The following is a 25,165-nucleotide window of genomic DNA, read 5'->3' on the forward strand; positions in this document are numbered from 1 at the left end:
GGTAGGTTCAGGTGCATAATCAAAGTAAGGAAACACTCCTGTTTCCAGCAAACAGTTCTTGTCGCCACTCTAGCCAGAGTGGGTATTGCTCATCCGGATAGGTCCCTCTTACTGGCCTAGCAGCCGGGATGGCGCACGAAGCAAAGTACAGTCTCTGCCACAGACCTTCCTTTGTAGATGAGACACTTTTGGTCCGGAATACCCTACCACAGGATTCAGCACCCGGATCTTTTTAGCTTGGCTTCTTTAGGACTTCTAGATCCGACAGACGACACTATCAAGCCTTTCGGTGTAAGGTGCATCCTTCGATGAAGTGTCCAGGCCTTCTCCCAAGGTACCAGCCTCTTGCATGGCCCTCTCCAGGATAGGTCCTCCCCTGGCTTCCTTCATCAAGTGGCTTCCTCCCGCAGGACGGACAGCACAGGTTCACCCTTTCAGCACAGGCCCCAGCCAGACAACTGGGCCCACAAGCGAAGCTGCGGTTTCGGGCAAACGTGGTCCCGGAACCAGGACGCGCACCTCAGGCCAGGCGGGCCACGAGGCGCGGGCGGACAACAGACCCCCGCCAATGGCGTCTGTCCCTTCCTGTTTGGCTATGGGGCAGGAAGTGAAGGCAAATCTCTGCAATGGGACAGGAATGGTAAAAAATAAACTGACAGGGGCTATAACCCTCCCTTACGCTATCCAAAATGTAAAAAAAAAAGTGTTGCTTATAGTTTACTTTAAGTAGATGGTGCAGCAGAAACATATAGCACAGCGAGTAAGGTTTGTGGTCCAGGATTATAGGACAGTCAAAATCAGAAGCGGCTAACGTGAAAGTTCCTGCGCAGGCACAATCTGATCTGCCGATATGGTTCCGGCTAACGAGAAAGTTCCCCTAACATGAAAGTTCCTTTAAGGACTGCGCAGGCACAAACTTGCCGACGGAAATCTCCGAACCTCGGCCGGCATCCAGGGAGACGTGGATTTCGAGGAAAGTGGCCAGTCAGCCTCACGACCTCGCTTCGCTCGGACGGCTCGCTCCGCTCGCTCGGCCTCCTGGCTCTTTTTTTAACATCCTCCAATCCACAGGGATGTTAAAGAATGAGCCTGGATGCCGGCCGAGGTTCGGAGATTTCCATCGGCAAGTTTGCGCCTGCGCAGTCCTTGAAGGAACTTTCATGTTAGGGGAACTTTAAGGACAAGTCACCGGCCACCCACATACCAGAAGCAGTGCAGCCGCTTTGTGGGGGCGCTAGACTGATTTGCCTAACGGGGTAGTGCAATCCGGAGGGGACTCTTTTTGTGCCCACCCCTGCAAAAGTGCTGCCCTAGACCTTGTTGGCCTAGGCCAGGATACAGCAGTGCCTAAAATAGAAGATGAGAGGAAGATGGGCAGAGAGAAGTTGAAGGACACAAGAACGTGTTTTACCTTCTTACTAAAGTTTTTTTTATTTATTTTTTCCCCCAGATGAGTTTCGGGGCGTCACTGTCGTGGAGCTCATCAAGAAAGAAGGAAGCACACTGGGCCTGACCATCTCAGGGGGCACGGACAAAGATGGCAAACCTCGAGTGTCCAATCTGAGGCCAGGAGGTCTGGCAGCAAGGTGAACCTATTGTAGTCTTAATGCAACTGTTGTAAAATGTCGTCATTCCTGATCCCAAAAGTTTCTCCTGATTCTCACTAACCACCAATCCTCCTTACAGGAGTGACCAGCTGAATATCGGTGATTATATAAAGTCGGTGAATGGCATTAACTTGACAAAACTCCGCCATGAAGAGATCATCAGTTTACTGAAGAACGTGGGGGAGAGAGTTGTGCTGGAGGTGGAGTACGAGTTGCCTCCAACCAGTAAGTAATGACCCATTGATGTATTACGGTTGCTACCATGAGCAGAAATCTAATTACAGTGCAGGTAGAGCGGCATGAATAAATGCAAAGGGCATGATAAAAATGGTGACTTGTTCACGGTATGGCCAAAGAATGTGGAAAACCTTCCAAATTTTGAGTTTTAGGTCTTTAGGGCCAAGCATCAGCGCCGTCTTTTGTCACTCCACACTGCAGCCGCAGTTAAAATAGCCACTGAGCAGACAACATAATGCCTCCTCACCACCTGTCAAACACCCTCTGAAGAGTGGTCCACCGCAGATCACTTTTCCGAGGTCAAAGGCAGTGTACACTAGTCCTTAACCACTTAACCCCCGGACCATATTGCTGCCCAGAGACCAGAGCACTTTTTGCGATTCGGCACTGCGTCGCTTTAACTGACAATTGCGCGGTTGTGTGACGTGGCTCCCAAACAAAATTGGCGTTCTTTTTTCCCCACAAATAGAGCTTTCTTTTGGTGGTATTTGATCACCTCTGCGGTTTTTAGTTTTTGTGCTATAAACAAAAATAGAGCGACAATTTGGAAAAAAATTTATATTTTTTACTTTTTGCTATAATAAATATCCCCCAAAAATATATAAAAAAACATTTTTTTTCATCAGTTTAGGCCGATACGTATTTTTCTACCTATTTTTCGTTAAAAAAAAAATCGCAATAAGCGTTTATTGATTGGTTTGCGCAAAAGTTATAGCGTTTACAAAATAGGGGGTATTTTTATGGCATTTTTATTAATGTTTTTTTTTTACTAGTAATGGCAGTGATGAGCGTTTTTTTTTCGGTACTGCGACATTATGGCGGACACTTCGGACACTTTTGGGACCATTGGCATTTTTATAGCGATCAGTGCTATAAAAATGCATTGATTACTATAAAAATGCCACTGGCAAGGAAGGGGTTAACACTAAGGGGCGGGGAAGGTGTTAAGTATGTTCCCTGGGTGTGTTCTAACTGTGGGGGGGGGTGGCCTCACTAGGGGAAATTACTGATCTTCTGTTCATACATTATATGAACAGAAGATCAGTATTTCTCCCCCTGACAGGACCGGGAGCTGTGTGTTTACACACACAGCTCCCGGTCCCCGCTCTGTAAAGAGTGATCGCGTGTGCCCGGCGGCGATTGTGCCCCCCGGGCACGGATGCCGGGGGCGCGAGAGCCGACGTTATATTACATGCTCTCGCGCAGGGGAGCCGACTTACCGCCGTAAAACGACGGTGGGCAATTGGCAAGCAGTTAAATCAGATCTTCAGTCATTTTTTCAACTTTCCAGCAATTAAATCTTCTGCCCTTGTTGTTGTTTTAGTTTTGGATAGTAAAATGTTTTTTTTTCTGCCAGTAAAAACCCTTATACAGCCCACTTCCTGCATACCCCCCAACTTTTTGAGATGGGAATGAGGGACACCTATCAGCAAAAGTATGCAGGCATAGGACACACCTCTTGCCACGCCCCCTTAAAGGAGAATTGTACAAAAAACAAGTTTGGTTAAACCAGTGTTTCTCAATTCCAGTCCTCAGGCCCCCCCAACAGGTCAGGTTTTCAGGATTTCCATTATTTTGCACAGGTGATTTGATCAGTTTCACTGCCTTAGTAATCACCACAGCCTTTTCATCTGAGGGAAATCCTGAAAACCTGACCTGTTGGGGGGGCCTGAGGACTGGAATTGAGAAACACTGGGTTAAACCCACAAGTGCTTTTTTTTTTACCACTACTATTCCTTTATATTGTCTTTTGGAATTTACAAATGCAGCAATTTAGAAATTGGATGAAAGGTTTAGCTCTGGAAAACACTTTTTGATAGATAACAATTTTGTATACAACTATAGAGATCAGACCAAAATGAGGAGTAAAGAGGGACATTGCTCCAAATCGGGGACAGTTGGGAGCTATGTTCCTGTTTCATGTCTGGTAAAAAGCCTAGGCTTATGACATCATGCACAGCTTCTCTCTCTCTCTCTCTCTCTTGTGAGAGTTTGCCAGGAAGGGGGGGGGGGTTATAAGAGGACAAATGAGAGCTGGAGGTGTGTGTCTGTATAAATCTAGGAAGTGAACAGGCATACCTCCCAACTGTCCCTGATTTGGAGCAATGTCCCTCTGTCCCTCATTCTCCTCATTTGTCCCTCATTTTGGTCTGATCTCTATAGTTGTATATAAAATGAACTTTTTATCTATCAAAAAGTGTTTCCCAGCACTAAACTTTCATCTGATTTCTAAATTGCTGCATTTGTAAATTCCAAAAGCCAATATAAAGAAAAAAAGCACTTGTGGGTTTAACCAATCTTATTTTTGTGTACATTTCTCCTTTAAGGGGGCGTGGCAAGGGGTGTGTCCTATGCCTGCATACTTTTGCTGATAGGTGTCCCTCATTCCCATCTCAGAAAGTTGGGAGGTATGGAACAGGCAGCAGCTTCAGCTGCCCACAGTTAAAATGGCTGCAGCCAGACTTAGTGGAGGGAGATTTCTGCAGCATATTTGGCAAGTACAGAATCACAGTATATATAAAATAATATGCAAAGTGGTTGGAGGGGAAGCTTCAGAATGGCAAAGATGTTTTTATTACAAACTATGTGAGCAGACTGCAGTTCCTCCTTTAAACATTTTTTTTCTTCGTGCCCGTTCACACTACCCCATGGCTTGGGATCCGACTTGTGTCGCCCCAAGTCGCGTGGCATGAGAAATTTACATTGAAGTGAATGAGAGCCGTCTTATTGTAAGTCGCTCCGACTTCAGAAAAGGTTCCTGTGCTACTTCAAGGCGACTTCTAGGCGACTTGTACCTATTGATTTCAATGGAAGTCGCCTCCAAAGTCGATCCCCTGTCTTAACTGAAGCAACTTTACAGGAAGAGAAAATATTTTTCTCAGGCAAACCCCTCCCTCCCACAGAGCTGATTATTGTTTGACTGGCCACTGGCAAAGTTGCCTGTCCTGGAGGCGCCTCGAATTGAGGGATCTTTAGCATGAGCGATCCTTCATCAGAAGAAAATGGCTACATTTCTGTTTGCTCGCACCACCTGTTACCCTTCTGTGTTGTGTTTCAGCTCCGGATAACACTGCAGCCATCATCCCAAAGACGCTGGAGATCACTCTTTGCAAAGAGGGCAACAGCTTTGGCTTCGTAATGAGAGGTAACCATGGAGGACCTATTGATGTGAGAACATTTAAAGAGCCATTCCAGGCAATGCTCAGAGCCACTGCTAATGCAAGTCAGCAGTCCAAGTCCAGTTAAAGCAGAGGTTCACCCTAATAACATGTATAGCTGACCAACTCCCTTTATAGTCGTAACAAGTACTGTCCGCAATTAGTTTTTTTTTTTTATGCTGTACTTGTAATCCATTTTTTCAATCTACTTCTCCTTCTCCCCACGGGAATAGGCGTTTCTATTCCTAGGGGGATTGTCATCTGGGAGGTCGCCCAGATGATTGACGTCTGTTACCCACTTTTTTCGGAAACCCCGTAACTCGTGCGCGCCTACGCAATACGGGGGCGGGGCCTTATCCGCCAGGGGGAACAGACGTCAATCATCTGGGCGACCTCCCAGATGACAATCCCCCTAGGCATAGAAACGCCTACTCCTGCGGGGAGAAGTAGATTGAAAAAATGGATTACAAGTACAGCATAAAAAAAAAACGAATTGCGGACAGTACTTGTTACGACTATAAGGGAGTTGGTCAGATATACATGTTATTAGGGTGAACCTCCGCTTTAACTGATATCGGAGTTTTAGGAAATCCATGTTAGCTAGATTCCAAAGGGCACATCATCTTGGTGAGATTTGTGTATTTCTTCCAGATCTGTGCAGTAATCCAGTGTGAGGCCGTGTACACACGACCGGTTTTCTCGGCAGAATTCAGCAAGAAACTCGATGGGAGACGTATTCTGCCGAGAAAACCGGACGTGTAAAAGAGAGCATGTTCTCTATTTCCTCGTTGGGCCATGGGAAAATTTGGCTCGACGAGTTTTTTGACAGCCGAACAAGGAACTCGACCCGTCAAGTTTTTCGGTCGTGTGTACGCGGCCTGAGATTTCCTGTAATAAAGACCGCTCACTGCTGCTCTCTCTAATGCCGGGTACACACGAGAGGATTTATCCGCGGAAACGGTCCTCCGGACCGTATCCGCGGATAAATCCTCTGGCGGATTTTGATCTCCTGGTTGTACTAACCAGGAGATCAAAATCCCCGCGGAATTCCGTCCGCGATGACGTGTCGCGCTGTCGCCGCGATGATGACGCGGCGACGTGCGCGACGCTGTCATATAAGGATATCCATGCATGCGTCGAATCATTACGACGCATGCGAGGGATGGGTTCGGACGGATCGATCCGGTGAGTCTGTACAGACCACCGGATCGATCTGCTGGAGCCGATTCCAGCGGATAGATTGCTTAGCATGCTAAGAAATTTTTATCCGCTGGAAATCGGTTGGCCCGAAAAAAATCTGCGGAAAAATATCCGCTGGGTTGTACACACCAGCGGATCTATCCGCTGGAACTGATCCGCAGATCAATTCCAGCGGATAGATCCTCTCGTGTGTACGAGGCCTAATTGTGCAGAGTGACTGGTCTGGTCTCCGCCCCCTCCTGTAGTTTTCAGTAGTGGGTGGGGCCTACTGGGCCCCTCCCACAGCTGTGCACGCTGTACAGGCTATGTGCAGCACAGTGATGATGTTACTGCTACTTTTCCAATATAATAATAATAAATGCATTTTATGAATACAAAGTGGATTGATATGAATGAATGAGTGACTTGTATAGCGCTACACATGCGAATTGAATCGCCTCTAGGCGCTTTTTGCAGTCAGTGTCTTCCTGGGTGATGTGGTCAATTAGGATCACGACACGCTCGGGACAGTCGTACACATATATACTGGGCCAATTTGGACAGGATCCAATTAACATACCAGCATGTCTTTGGAGTGTGGGAGGAAACCGGAGCACCCTGAGGAAACCCACGCAGTCACAGGGAGAACATGCAAACTCCAGGCAGATGGTGTCGTGGTCGGGATTTGAACCAGCGACCCTTTTGCTGCTAGGTGAAAGTGCTAACCACTAGACCACTGTGCTTCCCTTATCTTATTGAGGAATATATTAAGATGAAAGTTTTGGTGTTTGGAGTTCAGCTTTCAATGTGCAGGATTATAGGAAAACTTTTATATACAATCAGGGGATGCTCAAAATAACTCTATAAAACGCCCCTGACCACTTCCCGTTCCCTTTACATACCAAAATCACAAACCTAACTATTGCAAATCCTTTTGCTTATTAAAAAGTGGCATGAATAGCATGACTTGTGTGTCCATTTGCTTGATAAATCTCATAGTTGTATGTGTTCATGTGGGGCATATTCTGACCGATGGCATTAAGGTCCCCATGTAGAAGCAAAGGCAAATACATTTTTTTTATTTTATCATCTTTTTTTGTTTTGTTTTTGCAGGTGGGGCACAAGAAGACTGGCACAAATCCAGGCCTTTGGTCATAACCTACGTGAGGCCGGGAGGACCAGCGGACAGGTATCGGATCGGCACTAAAATCTCTATCCATCATGTCCCCATGATTCCACCCGGCCGGTCTGCTGTACCGCAACATCTGTGTGCCAGCGCAGATTGGGTTAAATGATGCGATTTGCAGGCAAAGCAGCAGGATCAGCAGCCTGGCGCTTTTCATAAATCCGTCCCGATATTACTTAATGCGTTCCGCGAGCGAGCGACATATTGCAAATGGCATTTAATGTCACTTTAATTCCAGAGCAGACAATTTTGGAAATAGGATACATATGACAGATCAGGGAGCTAAGTCATTTCTGCTCTTAGATAAATGTTCTTGCTTGGGAAAAATGATATTGTAACGGCATAATCTGCTTTACACGCCATAAGCTGTGTAAAGGAAGTGCGGTGTGTAAAAGCTTTACCTGCGTTTATGGAGAGCCCAGCCCTTCCTGTATGTTATGAGTCCTCTTGGCATTGCCAAGGCAATAGTTCTGCACTCTTCCCAGTAGGGTTGCACCGATACCGATAACTCAACACACAGCCAATAATGTCTAAACCGCTGGCAACAAAAGTGAGTACAACCCTAAGGCCCGGATTCACGTAGAACCGTGTATCTTTGTGTGGGCGTAACGTATCCTATTTAGGTTACGCCTCCGCAACTTTGACAGGCAAGTGCCATATTCTCAAACCAAAGTTGTGGCGGCGTTGCGTAAATAGGCCTGGCGTAAGCCCGCCTAATTCAAATGTGGTAGATGTGGGCGTGTGTTATGTAAATTTTATGTGACCCCACGTAAATGACGCTTTTTACGAGCGGTGCATGCGCCGTCCGTGAAAGTATGCTTTTGACGTGAACGTAAATGACGCCCAGCCCTATTCGCTAACGACTTACGCAAACGACGTAGAATTTTCAAAATTTGACGCGGGAACGACGTCCACACTTAACATTGGTACGCCTCATATAGCAGGGGTAACTTTACGCCGGGAAAAGCCTAACGTAAACGGCGTATCTGTACTGCGTCGGCCGGGCGTACGTTCGTGAATTGGCGTATCTAGCTGATTTACATATTTCTAGGCGTAAATCAGCGTACACGCCCCTAGCGGCCAGCGTAAATATGCAGTCAAGATCCGACGGCGTAAGAGACTTACGCCGGTCGGATCTAATACAAATCTATGCGTAACTGATTCTAAGAATCGGGCGCATAGATACGACGGCTCGGATTTAGAGTTACGACGGCGTATCTGGAGATACGCCGGCGTAACTCGTACGAGAATCCGGGCCTAAGTGACCATGTCCAAATTGGGCCCAATTAGCCATTTTCCCTCCCCGGTGTCATGTGACTCATTCGTGTTACAAGGTCTAAGGTATGAATGGTATCGCTCTCACTGTCTCATACTGGTCACTGGAAGTCCAACATGGCACCTCATGTCAAAGAACTCTCTGAGGATCTGAAAAAAATAATTGTTGCTCTACGTAAAGATGGCCTAGGCCAGTGATGGTGAACCTTGGCACCCCAGATGTTTTGGAACTACATTTCCCATGATGCTCATGCACTCTGCAGTGTAGTTGAGTATCATGGGAAATGTAGTTCCAAAACATCTGGGGTGCCAAGGTTCGCCATCACTGGCCTAGGCTATAAGAAGATTGCCAAGACCCTGAAACTGAGCTGCAGCACGTTGGCCAAGACCATACAGCAATTTAACAGGACGGGTTCCACTCAGGACAGGCCTCACTATGGTCGACCAAAGAAGTTGAGTGCACGTGCTCAGCGTCATATCCAAAGGTTGTCTTTGGGAAATAGATGTATGAGTGCTGCCAGCATTGCTGCAGAGGTTGAAGGGGTGGGGGGGGGGGGGGTCAGCCTGTCAGTGCTCAGACCAAATGCCGTACACTGCATCAAATTGGTCTGCATGGCTGTCTTCCGAGAAGGAAGCCTCTTCTAAAGATGATGTACAAGAAAGCCCGCAAACAGTTTGCTGAAGACAAGCAGACTAAGGACATGGATTACTGGAACCGTGTCCTGTGGTCTGATGAGACCAAGATAAACTTATTTGGTTCAGATAATGACAAGTGTGTGTGTGGCGGCAACCAGGTGAGGAGGACAAAGACAAGTGTGTCTTGTCTACAGTCAAGAATGGTGGTGGGAGTGTCATGGTCTGGGGCTGCATGAGTGCTGCCGGCACTGAGGGCTACAGATCATTGAGGGAACCATAAATGCCAACATGTACTGTGACATACTGAAGCAGAGCATGATCCCCTCCCTTCAGAGACTGGGCCCAGACCTAAACCCTATTGATTATCTGTGGGACATCCTCAAACGGAAGGTGGAGGAGTGCAAGGTCTCTAAGATCCACCAGCTTCGTGATGTTGTCATGGAGGAGGGGAAGAGGACTCCAGCGGCAACCTGTGAAGCTCTGGTGACCTCCATGCCCAAGAGGGTTATAGCAGTGCTGGAAAATAATGGCGGCCACACAAAATATTGACACTTTGGGCCCAATTTGGACATTTTCCCTTTTGTTGCCAGCAGTTTAGACATGAATGGCTGTGTGCTGAGTTATTTTGAGGGGACAGCAAATGTACACTGTTATACAAGCTGCACACTCACTACACAACATTGTAGCAAAGTGTCACTTCTTCAGTGTTGTCACATGAAAAGATGAATAAAACATTTACAAAAATGTAAGGGGAGTACTCGCTTTTGTGAGATACTATATGTGTGTGTGTATATATAGATTTTTTTAAATTTACCTTTACAATCACTTTAATGAATTACAATTTAACTAAACCCATTAAGTTTTAGTAGACTGAAACGTACTGGAGATTTTAGTCGACTAAAACAATTCAGATGACTAAAATACGACAATGGCATTTTAGTTAAGACTATAACTAAAACTAAATAGAAGTTTGATGTCAAAATTAACACTGGTAATTACCATGTATGTTGAAGTAAGATTTTTCTGCCCTCTTAAATAAAATAATGATCATTGGCTCTTCTATTCAATGCCTGTCAGTAGTAAACACAACCGTGAGCCACGAGCCGTGACAATCCAATCTGTTTCAGGGTCTCAGAACTGGCGCTTTAACTCTCTCCGCCACTCTGGGCACCCGCCAGACAGCGAGCGAGCTGCTCCAGTTTTGTGGTGGTGGTAGGGGGGGGGGGGGTTCTGTGAAATTTTCAGAGCGCTTAACCGAACAAATTAAAATGACAAATGTCTTAAATCATCCGCGGTATCCGACGGCGGCTCGCTTTGATCAGAGCAATCTGCTTAGGTCTGACTGTCACAGCCGGGGCACCTGCATATCTTAATGGAAATGCTGCTCATTGATTGAAGAGTTAGGAATCAAGAGGCTTAGAGACCGGTGGAGTCCGCAGGGATTCGGGTATCCTTGTCTGCAAGGTTATTGCGACAGTACCGTGGGGGGGGGGGGAGTAGGGGGTGTAGGAAGGTAAAGGGAGACAGAAGGAGTTTTTGTTACAGTGGACCTGTAGACAGAAAGGTCTACAGGTTGACGTTCGCAATGACCGCGTGTATGCAAGACAAGTTTGAGCCAACATCCGCCCGAAAAAATATCCACGGTTTTGTTGTCGGAATGTCCGATCGTGTGTACACGGCATTGCACTACTACTGACACTGGCTGGGAAGGGGTTAACATCCGGGGAGATCACAGGATTCACTGTGTGCCTAGCCAGTGTTTTTGTACAGTTTGTGGGAGGCGCAAAATCATCAAGGAATCGTGATATCAATTATTTTACTACCATTTGCTTGTGTAGCGATTGGCTGACTCCTTTTCAATCTATTTGTATTCCTAAAACCATCACATTTTCTCCCACAGGGAAGGGACCTTAAAACTTAGTGACCGGATCATGTGTGTGGATGGCATCTCCTTTTACAATGTGCCCCTCTCGGACGCCCTCGCCATCCTCCGGCAGTGCAGTCAAGAGGCCGTCTTCCAGATCGAATATGATGTCTCCCTTATGGGTAAGATACGATCGCGCTTGAAGTTGTTGAGATGATCAAAGTCAAGTCACCACTACCTTCACCTCCTTTCCATAGAGTAGTGGAGCATCTACTGCTGTGAGGTATTGGTGGTCTTTGGTCCTCTGTGAGCACTTTGGAAACACCTAATCTGCTTCACATATTATGGAGGCACCTGATAAACATTAAGTAGACTCACCTGGGTGTAAAGAATCTGACAGTAGACTCACCTGGGTGTAAAGAATCTGACAGTAGGCTCACCTGGGTGTAAAGAATCTGGCAGTAGACTCGCCTGGGTGCAAAGAATCTGACAGTAGACACACCTGGGTGTGAAGAATCTGACAGTAGACTCACCTGTGTGTAAAGAATCTGACAGTAGACTCACCTGTGTGTAAAGAATCTGACAGTAGACTCACCTGTGTGTAAAGAATCTGACAGTAGACTCACCTGGGTGTAAAGAATCTGACAGCAGACTCACCTGGGTGTAAAGAATCTGACAGCAGACTCACCTGGGTGTAAAGAATCTGGCAGCAGACTCACCTGGGTGTAAAGAATCTGACAGTAGACTCACCTGGGTGTAAAGAATCTGACAGTAGACTCGCCTGGGTGTAAAGAATCTGACAGTAGACTCACCTGTGTGTAAAGAATCTGGCAGTAGACTCACCTGGGTGTAAAGAATCTGGCAGTAGACTCACCTAGGTGTAAAGAATATGGCAGTAGACTCACCTGGGTGTAAAGAATATGGCAGTAGACTCACCTGGGTGTAAAGAATATGGCAGTAGACTCACCTGGGTGTAAAGAATCTGGCAGTAGACTCACCTGGGTGTAAAGAATCTGGCAGTAGACTCACCTGGGTGTAAAGAATCTGGCAGTAGACTCACCTGGGTGTAAAGAATCTGGCAGTAGACTCACCTAGGTGTAAAGAATATGGCAGTAGACTCACCTGGGTGTAAAGAATATGGCAGTAGACTCACCTGGGTGTAAAGAATATGGCAGCAGACTCACCTGGGTGTAAAGAATCTGGCAGTAGACTCACCTGGGTGTAAAGAATCTGGCAGTAGACTCACCTGGGTGTAAAGAATCTGGCAGTAGACTCACCTGGGTGTAAAGAATCTGGCAGTAGACTCACCTGGGTGCATCTCCTTCTATCTCCTCTGACCAAGTGATTTGTAAACACAGCCAAGAACTGCATAAGGATTTATGGGATTGTGCAGGGTTGTCTTTAATGTTGATTGGACCCTGGGCAAAAAAAAAATCTTAGCCCCCCCATATGCAATTTTGCTCTCCACCTGATCTGAGACATACAATAAATATCAGCTAGACTTAAAATCAGTTTACTGTATCAGATCAGTCAGTGATTGCGATTGGTTGCCAGGGGTTACAGCATATCATTACCATTTACTGACTAGTTGCTAGAGGTTACAGCACATGATTTCTTCTTGGTGACTGGTTGCTAGAGATTACTGTACAGTAATACTGCTCACTGATTGGTTGCTAGAGGTTACAGCACATCATCTCTTCACTGCACAGGCGCCTGATATACATATGAATGCCGCCTTTATTTACATATGAATGCCGCCGGCCTCGGCTATTTACATATGATTGCCGCCAATATTTACATATGAATGCTACCACTTATTCCATATGAATGACTGTTATTTACATGTAAACAGAGGGTCTGCTGGTGAGTCCTCTGTACACAACAACAGGGCAGAGCTGGGCAGCATTAGTAGCAGCACTTCACACTGAAATATCAGGACACAGCACCGGACTAAAACTTCAAGGGACGAGGGAATTTAAACTGGGATAGTTGGCAAGTATGAGGCAGCTGCTTTGGGCCCCACAGCAATGACAGGGCCCAGGGCAGCTTCCCCTTTTGCCCTGCCTTAAAGACGGCTCTGTGGCATCACTGTCCCAAGAAGTAGATGGTGGTGATCAAAGATGAAGGAATTGTGAGGGGGGAGTACTGGGATCTCTGTAAAAGGTTTTAAATACCTGGAAGCTTTATACTTACACATTACTGGACACGCTGGCCCATAAAAAATATGTCTGACCCTGGGTTCAATAGAAAAACGATATATTCAGATCCAGAATGACTGGTTCTCTTTTAGACCCAGGATTTCGTATTCATTTATACCACTTCTTCAGGTAGACCTGGGTACAGATTGAGATCTTGAACTGTTCTGCCGACTAGTAGAGGTCACAAAATCTTGGCACTCGTATTCCGCTACCATAATGAGAATTATTCGCTATCTCAGGACAGTACATGGAGCCAAGCCTTTCTCCATGCTGATCTCTTGGCGGCTGGGGCAGGTCGAACGCCAGTGTTTCCGATAACACTCACTAAAAGTCATTTACCAGACTGCAGCGCTCCAAGGCACAATCACTCCGCTTCCATCCCATGCTGGAAATTAATTGATTGGACCCAATTCAGCTTTGTCTCCATGGATTTACCCGGAAAACATGTAACCCCTTCAGGACCGGACCTCCAGTGCGCTACTAAGGTTAAAGTACAACATGTTTGATCACAAAAAGCTGATATATATATTTATATACGGTGTATAATATAAAATATACAACAGCTTTTTGTGATAAAACATTTTGTACTTTAAACTTAGTAGCGCACTGGAGGTTCAGTACTGAAGGGGTTACATATATCTATCTATCTATCTATCTATCTATCTATCTATCTATCTATCTATCTATCTATCTATCTATCTATCTATCTATCTATCTATCTATCTATCTATCTATCTATGTATCTATCTATCTATCTCTTTATCTAACTATGTATCTATCTATCTATCTATCTATCTATCTATCTATCTATCTATCTATCTATCTATCTCTTTATCTAACTATGTATCTATCTATGTATCTATCTATCTATCTATCTATCTATCTATCTATCTATCTATCTATCTATCTATCTATCTATGTATCTATCTATCTATCTATCTATCTATCTATCTATCTATCTATCTATCTATCTATCTATCTATGTATCTATCTATCTATCTATCTATCTATCTATCTATCTATCTGCGATAGATACTATTAGCTGGATTCAAAAAGACGCGCCTAACGTTAGGCAGGCGTAGCGTATCTCATATACGCTACGCCGCCGTAAGTTAGAGAGGCAAGTGCTGTATTCACAAAGCACTTGCGTCCTAAGTTAAGGCGGCGTAGCGTAAATGTGTCGGCGTAAGCGCGCCTAAATCAAATTGTGAAGAGGTGGGCGTGTTTTATGTAAATAAAGCATGACTCGACGTAAATGACGTTTTTATCGAACGGCGCATGCGCCGTCCGTGGACGTATCCCAATGCGCATGCTCCAAATTACGCCGCTAAGACTCATTGGTTTCGACGCGAACGTAAATTACGGCCAGCCCCATTCACAGACGACTTACGCAAACGACGTAAACATTTCAAAATTTCGACGCGGTTCCGAAGTCCATACTTAACATTGGCTGCGCCATCTTTTTGGTGGTTTATCTTTACGCCTGAAAACGCCTTACGTATACGGTGTATCTTTACTGCGACGGGCAAGCGTACGTTCGTGAATAGGCGTAAATCAGTGTACACGCCCCTATCGGCCAGCGTAAACAGACAGCTAAGATACGACAGCGCCGGCGGTCGTATCTTAGCTACATTTAAGCGTATCTCTATTTGAGAATACACTTAAATATACGACCGTGCAGATTCGGAGTTACAACGGCGTATCTACTGATACGCCGTCGTATCTCTACATGAATCTGCCTATTAGTCTGTAGGGTTCAATATTGAGTTGGCCCCGCCCTTTGCATCTATAACAGCTTCACCTCTTCTGGGAAGGCCGTCCACAAGGTTTAGGAGTGTCTATGGGAATGTTTGACCATTCTTCCAGAAGCGCATTTGTGAGGTCAGGGCACTGATGTTGGGTGAGAAGGTCTGGCTCGCAGTCTCCACTCTAATTCATTCCAAAGGTGTTCTTTTTTTGTGGGTTTAGGTCAGGACTCTGTGCAGGCCAGCCAAGTTCCTCCACCTCAAACTCGCTCATTCATGTCTGTTTTGAACCTTGCTTTGTGCACTGTAACATGTTAGAACAGGAAGGGGCCGTCCCCAAACTGTTGCCACAAAGTTGGGAACATGAAATTGTCCAAAATGTCTTGGTATGCCGACGCCTTAAGAGTTCCTTTCACTGGAACTAAGGGGCCAAATCCAACCCTTGAAAAACAACCCCCCCCCCCCATAATCCCCCCTTCACCAAATGGTTTGGACCAGTGCACAAAGCAAGGTCCATAAAGACAAGGGGCTGGATTCAGGTAGATTTGCGCTTTTTTTACGGAGGCGCAGGGCAACGTTTTTGCCCTGCGCCCCCGCAAATTTACTGCGCTGCCCTTGATTCACGGAGCAGTAGCTCCGTAAATTGCGTGGGCGCGCCGGCAAAATGCCCGGGGTAAGCGCGCGCAATTTAAATGATCCCGTAGGGGGCGGGAATCATTTAAATTAGGCGGGTTCCCGCGCCGATCGTAGAGCGCATGCTCCGTCGGGAAACTTTCCCGACGTGCATTGCGGCAAATGACATCGCAAGGACGTCATTTGCTATAAAGTGAACGTGAATGGCGTCCAGCGCCATTCACGAATCACTTACGCAAACTACGTAAATTTGAAATTTTGCGACGCGGGAACGACGGGTATACGTAACATTGGCTGCCCCTGCTAAGAGCAGGGGCAGCCTTACGCGAAAGACGCCGTACGGAAACGACGTAAACTGCGTACGCAGGGCTCGCGTAAAGTTGTGAATCAGCGTCAGTATGCAATTTGCATACTATACGCTGAGCACAACGGGAACGCCACCTAGCGGCCATCGCAAGAATGCAGCCTAAGATATGTGGGCATAAGAGCCTTATGCCGCGCAGATCTTAGGCTGCAGTCGGCGTAACGAGGTTCCTGAATCAGGAGCATTCGTTACGCCGGGGCAAGTAAGCAATTGCGCTGTGTAACTATGGTTACCCAGGCGCAATTGCTTCTTGAATCCAGCCCAAGGTCCATAAAGACTCTTCTCTCCGAGTTCTGCTCAATGAGATCTGCAGAGTGTAACTTCAAGGAAGAAAGAATTCCACCGGTCCAGGTGTATACAATGACCCAAATGGAGCCAGGTAGGAGTGCTAGCCCCGTCCCACCTCCGTGGAATACTTAGAAAAAGAAGAACGGCTGCACATCCAAAGGTTCCAAAGTGGCTTTATTGAAAATCACCAGGATGACACCAAAATTCAGTCACGTAGACACGTTTCACACATACAGCTTGTGCTTAATCACTAACAAAGGTAATGATTAAGCACAGGTTGTATGTGTGAAACGTGTCTACGTGACTGAATTCTGGTGTCTGATGTCATCCTGGTGATTTTCAATATGGGGAACTTTGGAACCTTCGGATGTGCAGCCGTTCTTCCTTTTCAGAGTATAACTTCAGCTCGCTCTCCACCACCTGCTTTCTGAAAGCTTAAACAAGCTGGATAAATTCTGCACTTTGGCTGTAGAGAAGGGACGGCTGCAGATTAACAGGTACAACTTATGTAGGAGGATTTGTTTGATCTCTGTTTATCACCTGAGGCCAGTCACTTCACTGGGCATATGTAAGGGTTTACAAGCACGTTGGCTATCCATTTATGTAAAGTATATCCTGAGTGTCAGGAATGATTTAAACAAGGATCACTATGGTGTGTTCCATGTTTACCCTGACCCCTTCTCTCCTAGACACTGTGACAAACGCATCAGGACCCCTACTGGTGGAAATCGCCAAGACACCCGGCTCCACATTGGGCATTTCGCTGAGCACGAGCACCCATCGGAACAAGCAGGTGATAATCATCGACAAGGTGAAGCCAGCCAGCGTGGCGGACAGGTGAGCGGTCATTGTTCTGGTGATATACTTTCCCTATGAGTTCTCTGATTTATTTTTACCGTACCGTCCTTCTCTTGTTCTGCAGTTCACGTTTCACAGTGCGATATACAATCACTGCATACAAAGGCCCGGATTCACAAAGCACTTACGCCGACGTATCTCCAGATACGCCGCGTAAGTGCAAATATGCGCCGTCGTATCTGTGCGCCGGGCCCACATACTAAGATACGCCTAAAAACAGGCTTCATCCAACCGACGTAACTTGTCTACGCTGGCGTAGAGTGGGCGCATATTTACGCTGGACGTATTTGGCGCTCCCATAGATTTTCTATTCAAATATGCAAATGTGGGAGATACGCCGATTCACGAACGTACGTGCGTCCGACGCAGTGCGCGTAAAGTCCTACGTTTGGCGTAAAGTTATGCCCCATAAAGGAGGTGTAACTCAGCAGCATCCATGCAAAGGGCTGCACCAGGGAACACAAGCCAACGTATTTTACGGAGGACGTGAATATGACTAGGCGTAGGTTACGTTCACGCCGTAGGCAGTGATCCAACGTATCTTATAGAGTTGTTATGAAATGATTCTGAGCATGCGCACTGGGATGCGTCCACGGGACGGCGCACGCGCCGTTCGTTATACGTATCTGTCTGGCGCTCGGCCCATCATTTGCATGGGGTCACGCCTCATTTGCATTACTCACGCCCACTTCCACCTACGCCGGATTACGCCTAGGAAACCCAGCGCAGTTTTGGCAGCACTGGCTTTGTGAATTCAGTGCTTGCCTCTCTGCACTGCGTCGGCGTAGCGTAAAGGAGATACGCTACGGCGGCATAAATGTGCGCCGATGTCTGTGAATCCGGGCCAAAGAGTTTATATATAGTACACAATCTGATCTCCTCTGCCAGTGGCTCTCACTCTTTTGCATGGTGCAAATACTCTGATCTGATTTTTGAAGCAGAATGTTGCAGCAAATGCATGTTGAAGGATAAATTCACCTTTGGTTGCATCTAAGGTGTAACATGTTGCCAAAGAGTACCTGCTGCGCCTTTGCGATCCCCTGCTGTGACAACGGGCAGAGGATCCCCCCCTTGCATCAGAGTGTCCCCCCCTTGCATCATAGTGTCCCCCCCTTGCATCAGAGTGTCACCAATCAGTGCCCCCCCCCTTGCATTAGAGTGTCCCTCCTTGCATCAGCGTGTCCCCAATCAGTGTCCCCCCCTTGCATCAGAGTGTCCCCAATCGGTGTCCCCCTTCTTGCATCAGAGTGTCCCTCCTTGCATCAGTGTGTCCCCAATCAGTGTACCCTCTTGCATCCGAGTGTCCCCAATCAGTGTACCCCCTTGCATCAGAGTGTCCCTCCTTGCATCAGCGTGTCCCCCCCCCTTGCATCAGAGTGTCCCTCCTTGCATCAGCGTGTCCCCAATCAGTGTACCCTCCTTGCATCAGAGAGTCCCTACTTGCATCAGAGTGTCCCTCCTTGCATCAGAGTGTCCCCAATTAGTGTCCCCCCCCTTGAATCAGAGTGTCCCCCCTTGCATCCGAGTGTCCCCAATCAGTGTCCCCCCCCCCCTTGCATCAGCGTGTCCTCAATCAGTGTACCCTCCTTGCATCAGAGAGTCCCTACTTGCATCAGAGTGTCCCTCCTTGCATCAGAGTGTCCCCAATTAGTGTCCCCCCCCCCTTGAATCAGAGTGTCCCCCCTTGCATCCGAGTGTCCCCCAATCAGTGTCCCCCCCCCCTTGCATCAGTGTGTCCCCTGTCAGTGTGTCCCCCTTGCATCAATGAGCCCCCCTTGCATCAGTGTCCCCCCTTTTCTCCCCCTTCCACATGCACTCTCACAGCTCTCCAGAATGAAGGCAGCATCGTTCCTCTCTCCAGTCATGTGATAAGGGGAGAGAGGGAGGAAAGTCTGTTGGCTGTCTATCTCCCCCTGCAGGCTGGAGGGAGCAGAAAGGCTAATACTCACTCCAGCAAGTGACGGCAGCTGCTCCTCCTGATGGGAGTGAAATCGCGACCACTCATTGTCAGAGAGGAGCGGCTCAAGGACTGCACCTGACCAGCCTACCGGGAAACTCTCGGTAGTCCCGATGGCCAGTGCATGCCTGGAAGGGGATACGAATCCCAAGTATATGGATTTAAAAAAAATGGGATAACTGGTACCTAAACGTTTCAGTGTAAGGCATGCGTAATTTCTAGATGCAATCCACCGACACCACCCAAGTCCGCCGAGAGCATTTAACAGCAAGTCAGCAAACGGAATGAAGTGGGGGATGCCTGAAATCTGACTTGGATCTTAGTAAAGACTTCTGGGAAGATGGAGGTCAACGGTGGAAGAAAAAGCATTGCAATTTAAGAGGCCATACGAGGTGTATCCAGAAAAGGGCATAACCAGTGAGGCAGGAGAATGAAAGGAGTGTAACCAGCTAAGGAACCTGGATAGACCCCAGCAAGGGAAGGCATTTCTAGACCCGGAAACAGGTCTATATTGGAGGTGAGCGCAGTGGTGAAAGGTGGTGGGCGTCACAATACTATTGCTATAGATCAGGGGTCTCCAAACTTTGAAACAAAGGGCCAGTTTACTGTCCTTCAGACATTAGGGGGGCCGGACTGTGGCCAGCTGGAATAAAAAATGTTTCTGGCATCAGTGGAAGAAAACAGTGCCCAGTGTATTAGGGGGAGGAATTTCACCCCATTGTTGGTTTCAGTGGAAGAAATGGCGCCCCATTGTTGTCAGTGGCAGTAATTATTCCTCTATTTTTTGGTGTCCGAGGGAAGAATTGTGTCTCATATTAGTGGAATGAATAGTGCCCCAGGGGCCGGATAAAGCAAGCAAAGGGCCACATCTGACCCCAGGGCCAAAGTTTGAAGACCCCTGCTATAGAAGACTCACAAGGGTGTAGATTTAAAGAGAATTGGCAAAAAGGTCACACCTGGAAATTGGACGATGTGTCGCATATGAACTATATATACACAAATGAACTGTGCAATTGGGTTTTACACATGTAACAGTGGATCATGTCACTAATATGTTTGTTTTGATTGATTTAAATATTATCTACACGCAAGGTGAAGTTTTATAACCATTTTTTTTGAGTTTTGAAAGCCGTGGGCAATTTACACATTTTTATTCCCCCCTATATTTTTTATCTTCTAATCAGTAAGTGGCTGGTGTTTTTTATTTTTTTTGGGGGGGGGGGAACCCCTCCAAACGGCCACCTTTATCACCCCCATCCCCCCCCCCACCTGCTGTCTGCCTGTCAGTCCGACACCTACCCCATCTAGGTGGGTGGCGGGCAGCAGCTCCGTGTCCTCTCCTCCATCGCGGCGACTCCTCCCCTCCTCTTAGGCATCCAATAGGATCGTCTGTCCTTTCAACCAATCAGGTGACGGGTCTCAAAACCCTCTTCCTGATTGGCCGGGAGGAGGATCAATGTTACAATAACCATGGGCGTCTGTAGAACTTTTTTCAGGGGGGCATCATTTTAAGGTCACCCCCTTTCGACAATGTCATAAAGGGGAGGGGCTTAGCCACGACTCGCAAATATTTATTTTTAAAGGTGAAAAGGCAAACTTTATTCCAGGCGTGTGCTATGTGCAGGGTGCAGATTCCAGGCGTGTGCTATGTGCAGGGTGCAGATTCCAGGCGTGTGCTATGTGCAGGGTGCAGATTCCAGGCGTGTGCTATGTGCAGGGTGCAGATTCCAGGCGTGTGCTATGTGCAGGGTGCAGATTCCAGGCGTGTGCTATGTGCAGGGTGCAGATTCCAGGGGTGTGCTATGTGCAGGGCGCAGAATCAGGCGGTGTGCTATGTACAGGGCGCAGATATCAGGAGTGTACAACCCATGCCCACACCTATGGTGGACACCTTGCTGATCCCTGATTCCAGTGGGGGGGGAACGCTTCCCCCCTTGCCCCTACCTGCAGACGCCCATGACAATAGCGAATCTTCATTCGCTGTTGTAACACACCTGGGAGGGCATTCTCTGCGCCCCAAGCCCACCCTATTTAAGGCCGGATTCACACTTGTGCGGTGCGAATTTCAGCTCTCTTATCTCTGCAGAGAGATATGTGAACCAGCCTCATTGAAATCAATGTATTTTATAATGTTATGCGAATTGGATGCGTGTGAACCCGGCCTTAAAGCCTCTTAGAACCTCTGACTCTAATTGGGTGCTTCAAAAAACGCCCCAGCCATTGTAGTTCATGCATCTGGCATCCTGAAAGGGGCCAGATGTGGGGGGGTCGGCACCCTTGCGCCCTTAATGGACGGGCCGCCCCTGCGTTGTGATACAAATGTAAGGGAGAAGCAAAAACCCTTTTTGCATTTAGAACTCTGTCATAGGCGTGCGCACAGGGTGTGCCAGATGTGCCCAGGCACACCCTAATCACCCCATGCACATTAGTGTTATTGCTCTGTATAGCAGCAGGAACATGGGAAAGATCTCCCTCTTACCGTCTCTGCCATAAGAGAAGTGTCTATGCTCTTCTCTTTCACTATGCTGGCAGGGAGGTCAATGTGCCGGGTTAATATATATGTAGACACATCCACATGCATATGTGTTTGAGCTTAAGGGTGCACACCCTAATGCAATAGGCTGTGCACACCTATGAACTCTGTAATATAATCTCCATCCATTTTCTCTTCCAGGTGTGGAGCACTGCACCCCGGAGATCACATCCTGTCCATCGATGGCACCAGTACAGAGCATTGCACGGTGATGGAAGCCACGCAGCTCCTGGCCAGCACCATGGAGAACGTCAAGCTGGAGATCCTGCCGGTCCATCACAGCCGGCTGTCTCTCCGACCGCCGGAGACCGGTCAGTGGATGCTGCTTTTCCCCCCTGTGGGGTAGTGATGATGAGATCTGTAGCAGAGGATGGTGCTAGGTGAAGGTCGAGCTCTGCTGCCTGCAGTCACTTTGCAGAGGGTTCTCTTCATCCAAAGCCTCTCATCCGTGAAGGGTTGTTATTTGACAGGGCAAGGTTGGAGCAGAGCCTGCTTTGTATAGGCAGTTCTGTAACCCTCTCCTGTCCTCGGTCCTTACCAACTCTAACATCACTACAGCTTCTGTGCATAGGAATTGATTATATTCACTTTGATGATCGAATGTCCGCATCCTCTGCATTGCCGCACATATCTAGGGCACACAGAGGCTAGAAGAAAACATTAAAACACAGAAGTGGATATACGTAAAAGATGGATGCTCAGGCAAATTTCTATTCCTTTACTAAACCTACTCCGACAAAATAGGGTGTCCCGGGCAATCGCGGGACTGTCCCGGATTGCCCGGGACAGTCCCGCATTTTGCAGGTCTGTCCCGGGCACCTTCATTCCAGGACAATACAGTGTCCCGGAATGAAACTGACACAGAAACCCCCCCGGGCCAAGCTGATACCCCCAAAAAAGGCCGCCACATCACCGACAGTACTTTTCCTGGCCGGGAATGCCTGGAGAAGCACAATCCCCGCCCCCTGCTTGTGATTGGAGAAATCATAAATCCCACCTCTTATGTCCAATCACTGTGCTGTGATTCATTTTTTGGAAGGAGGGTGTCCCTGAATGGCAGTTTGGAAATGTGGTCACCCTACGACAAAATGTAATGTACCTAAAATAGTCCATAGGCGACACTTACAGTTTATCAATTTAGAATGAATTATATCTCTAGCATTATTGCCCCCACTCCGATGTCTGTGGCAATATCTCATATGTGTGGCACACATGGGCATTTGCATTCAGATGTATGCAACGGGTGATGTATGCACTACTTTTAACTTTTTTTTTTTATTATATATATATATATATTTAAACACTTTAAAAAACAAAACGTAATTGCTCTCAGGATCCATTCAGACACTATTATATGCTTTGGTGGAAGCACTGATTGAAAAAAGGGCTGTAATAGCAGTGATCTCTAGCACTTTCATGTCATAGGCCTCTAGTGTATGACTCATGAAGCATGTCCCCAGTCTCCAAAAACACCTATAGCATGTTCGCGGTCTCTGACCATCTCCAGCTGCCTGCCCATAGTCTCTGACCATCTTCGGCAGCATGCCCATAGTCTGTGACCATCTTCGGCAGCATGCTCATAGTCTGTGACCATCTTCGGCAGCATACTCATAGTCTGTGACCATCTCCAGTAGCATGCCCATAGTCTGTGACCATCTCCAGCAGCCTGCCCATAGTCTGTGACCATCTCCAGCAGCCTGCCCATAGTCTGTGACCATCTTCGGCAGCATGTTCATAGTCTGTGACCATCTTCGGCAGCATGCTCATAGTCTGTGACCATCTTCGGCAGCATACTCATAGTCTGTGACCATCTCCAGTAGCATGCCCATAGTCTGTGACCATCTCCAGCAGCATGCTCTTAGTCTGTGACCATCTCCAGTAACATGCCTCTAGTCTCTGACCATCTCCAGTAGCATGCTCCTAGCCTCTGACCATCTCCAGTAGCATGCTCCTAGCCTCTGACCATCTCCAGTAGCATGCTCCTAGTCTCTGACCATCTCCAGTAGGATGCTCCTAGTCTCTGACCATCTCCAGTAGGATGCTCCTAGCCTCTGACCATCTCCAGTAGGATGCTCCTAGTCTCTGACCATCTCCAGTAGCATGCTCCTAGTCTCTGACCATCTCCAGTAGGATGCTCCTAGTCTCTGACCATCTCCAGTAGCATGCTCCTAGTCTCTGACCATTTACAGTAGCATGCTCCTAGTCTCTGACCATCTCCAGTAGCATGCTCCTAGTCTCTGACCATCTCCAGCAGCATGCTCCTAGTCTCTGACCATCTCCAGTAGCATGCATACAGTTCTGTAGAAGAAAGTTCCAGAGATGGGGAGCAGCAGGTTAGCAGAGAGAAGTTTAGAAAACTGAGTAAGGTGAAGGGAAGAAGTTTTTTTTTGAGCAGGTTGAAGGAATCTTTAATTCGGATTCCATATACTGCAAATAGAAGATCATTCAGCCACTTCTCAAACATCGGCAGAAAAAAAAACAATAGTGAAGAATAGGGAATAAATAATATACATTTGTCCTGAATTAGAAGTTTCTGAGCCAAAATGTAGCTATTAAAGGCTCACTCCGCTCAGAATGAACATCATGCCCTATAGATGGAGGCTGATGCCAGTGAGTTCTCTAGATGACTACAGAAGTTAGATGAACCCTTTGAAATCCTTCCCTGGTCGATGTGGATTTTTAGGAGGGTGCAGCAATTTTACATTCACAAGAAATAGAAAGTCTTGGCTTCAGGCTTATAGTTTAGTTGAACCCCTTTTTCCTCCCAGTTAAGGTGCAGAAGAGTGAACACCACCACTGCTGGGACCCCTGCGTCAACTACTGCCATACCCACCTCCCCGGGCACTGCAAGACCCCCACTTGGAATCCTACTTCTAATCAAGACTACTGCAAGTGTGAGTACACCGCTATGTCTCATGCCGGCTACATTGTAGGGGGCACTCTATTGTTTCTTTAGGAAATCGAGACAATCGGCAAAAGTTCCAAATACGTTATACTGTCAAAAGTATTGGGACACACATGATCTTTAATGGCATCCCAGTCTTAGTCCGTAGGGTTCAATATTGAGTTGGCCCCGCCCTTTGCAGCTATAACCGCTTCAACTCTTCTGGAAATGCTGTCCAACCTGAGTACATTCAGTCTGCCCATACATGGTTTGAATTCTGGCCGAGTCTTGCCAAACCAGTCGAGATCCGAACCATCTATGGCTGGCTTTATCTCCAAAAACTTTAATAATGTGCACATAAAGAATTGGTCCCGGCTCACTAATTGGTTGCTAGACGTTACTGCAAATCCTTTACCACTCAGATTGGTTTCTAGAGGTTACTGAACGACAATACTACTCACCCATTGGTTGCTAGAGGTTACTGCACATCATTACGCTCACCCCATTGGTTGCTAGAGGTTACTGCGCATCATTACCAATCACCCATTGGTTGCTAGAGGTTA

At 47.2% G+C, this 25,165-nt stretch overlaps 1 protein-coding gene across 1 annotated transcript in view; it reads left to right on the top strand.

The window, feature by feature from the left end:
• Positions 1–25,165, top strand: part of GRIP2 (glutamate receptor interacting protein 2) — a 108,515-nt gene that overhangs the window by 36,971 nt on the left and 46,379 nt on the right. The window contains exons 3-10 of the mRNA XM_040358877.1: positions 1,451–1,586; positions 1,687–1,832; positions 4,903–4,989; positions 7,295–7,370; positions 11,179–11,324; positions 17,060–17,207; positions 21,860–22,029; positions 24,487–24,612. Of these exons, the coding sequence (XP_040214811.1) occupies positions 1,451–1,586; positions 1,687–1,832; positions 4,903–4,989; positions 7,295–7,370; positions 11,179–11,324; positions 17,060–17,207; positions 21,860–22,029; positions 24,487–24,612 (1,035 nt within the window). The remainder of the gene's footprint in view (positions 1–1,450; positions 1,587–1,686; positions 1,833–4,902; positions 4,990–7,294; positions 7,371–11,178; positions 11,325–17,059; positions 17,208–21,859; positions 22,030–24,486; positions 24,613–25,165) is intronic.

This window comes from Rana temporaria, chromosome 7 (genome assembly GCF_905171775.1).
Source record: "Rana temporaria chromosome 7, aRanTem1.1, whole genome shotgun sequence".
NCBI classification, from domain to species: Eukaryota; Metazoa; Chordata; class Amphibia; order Anura; family Ranidae; genus Rana; species Rana temporaria.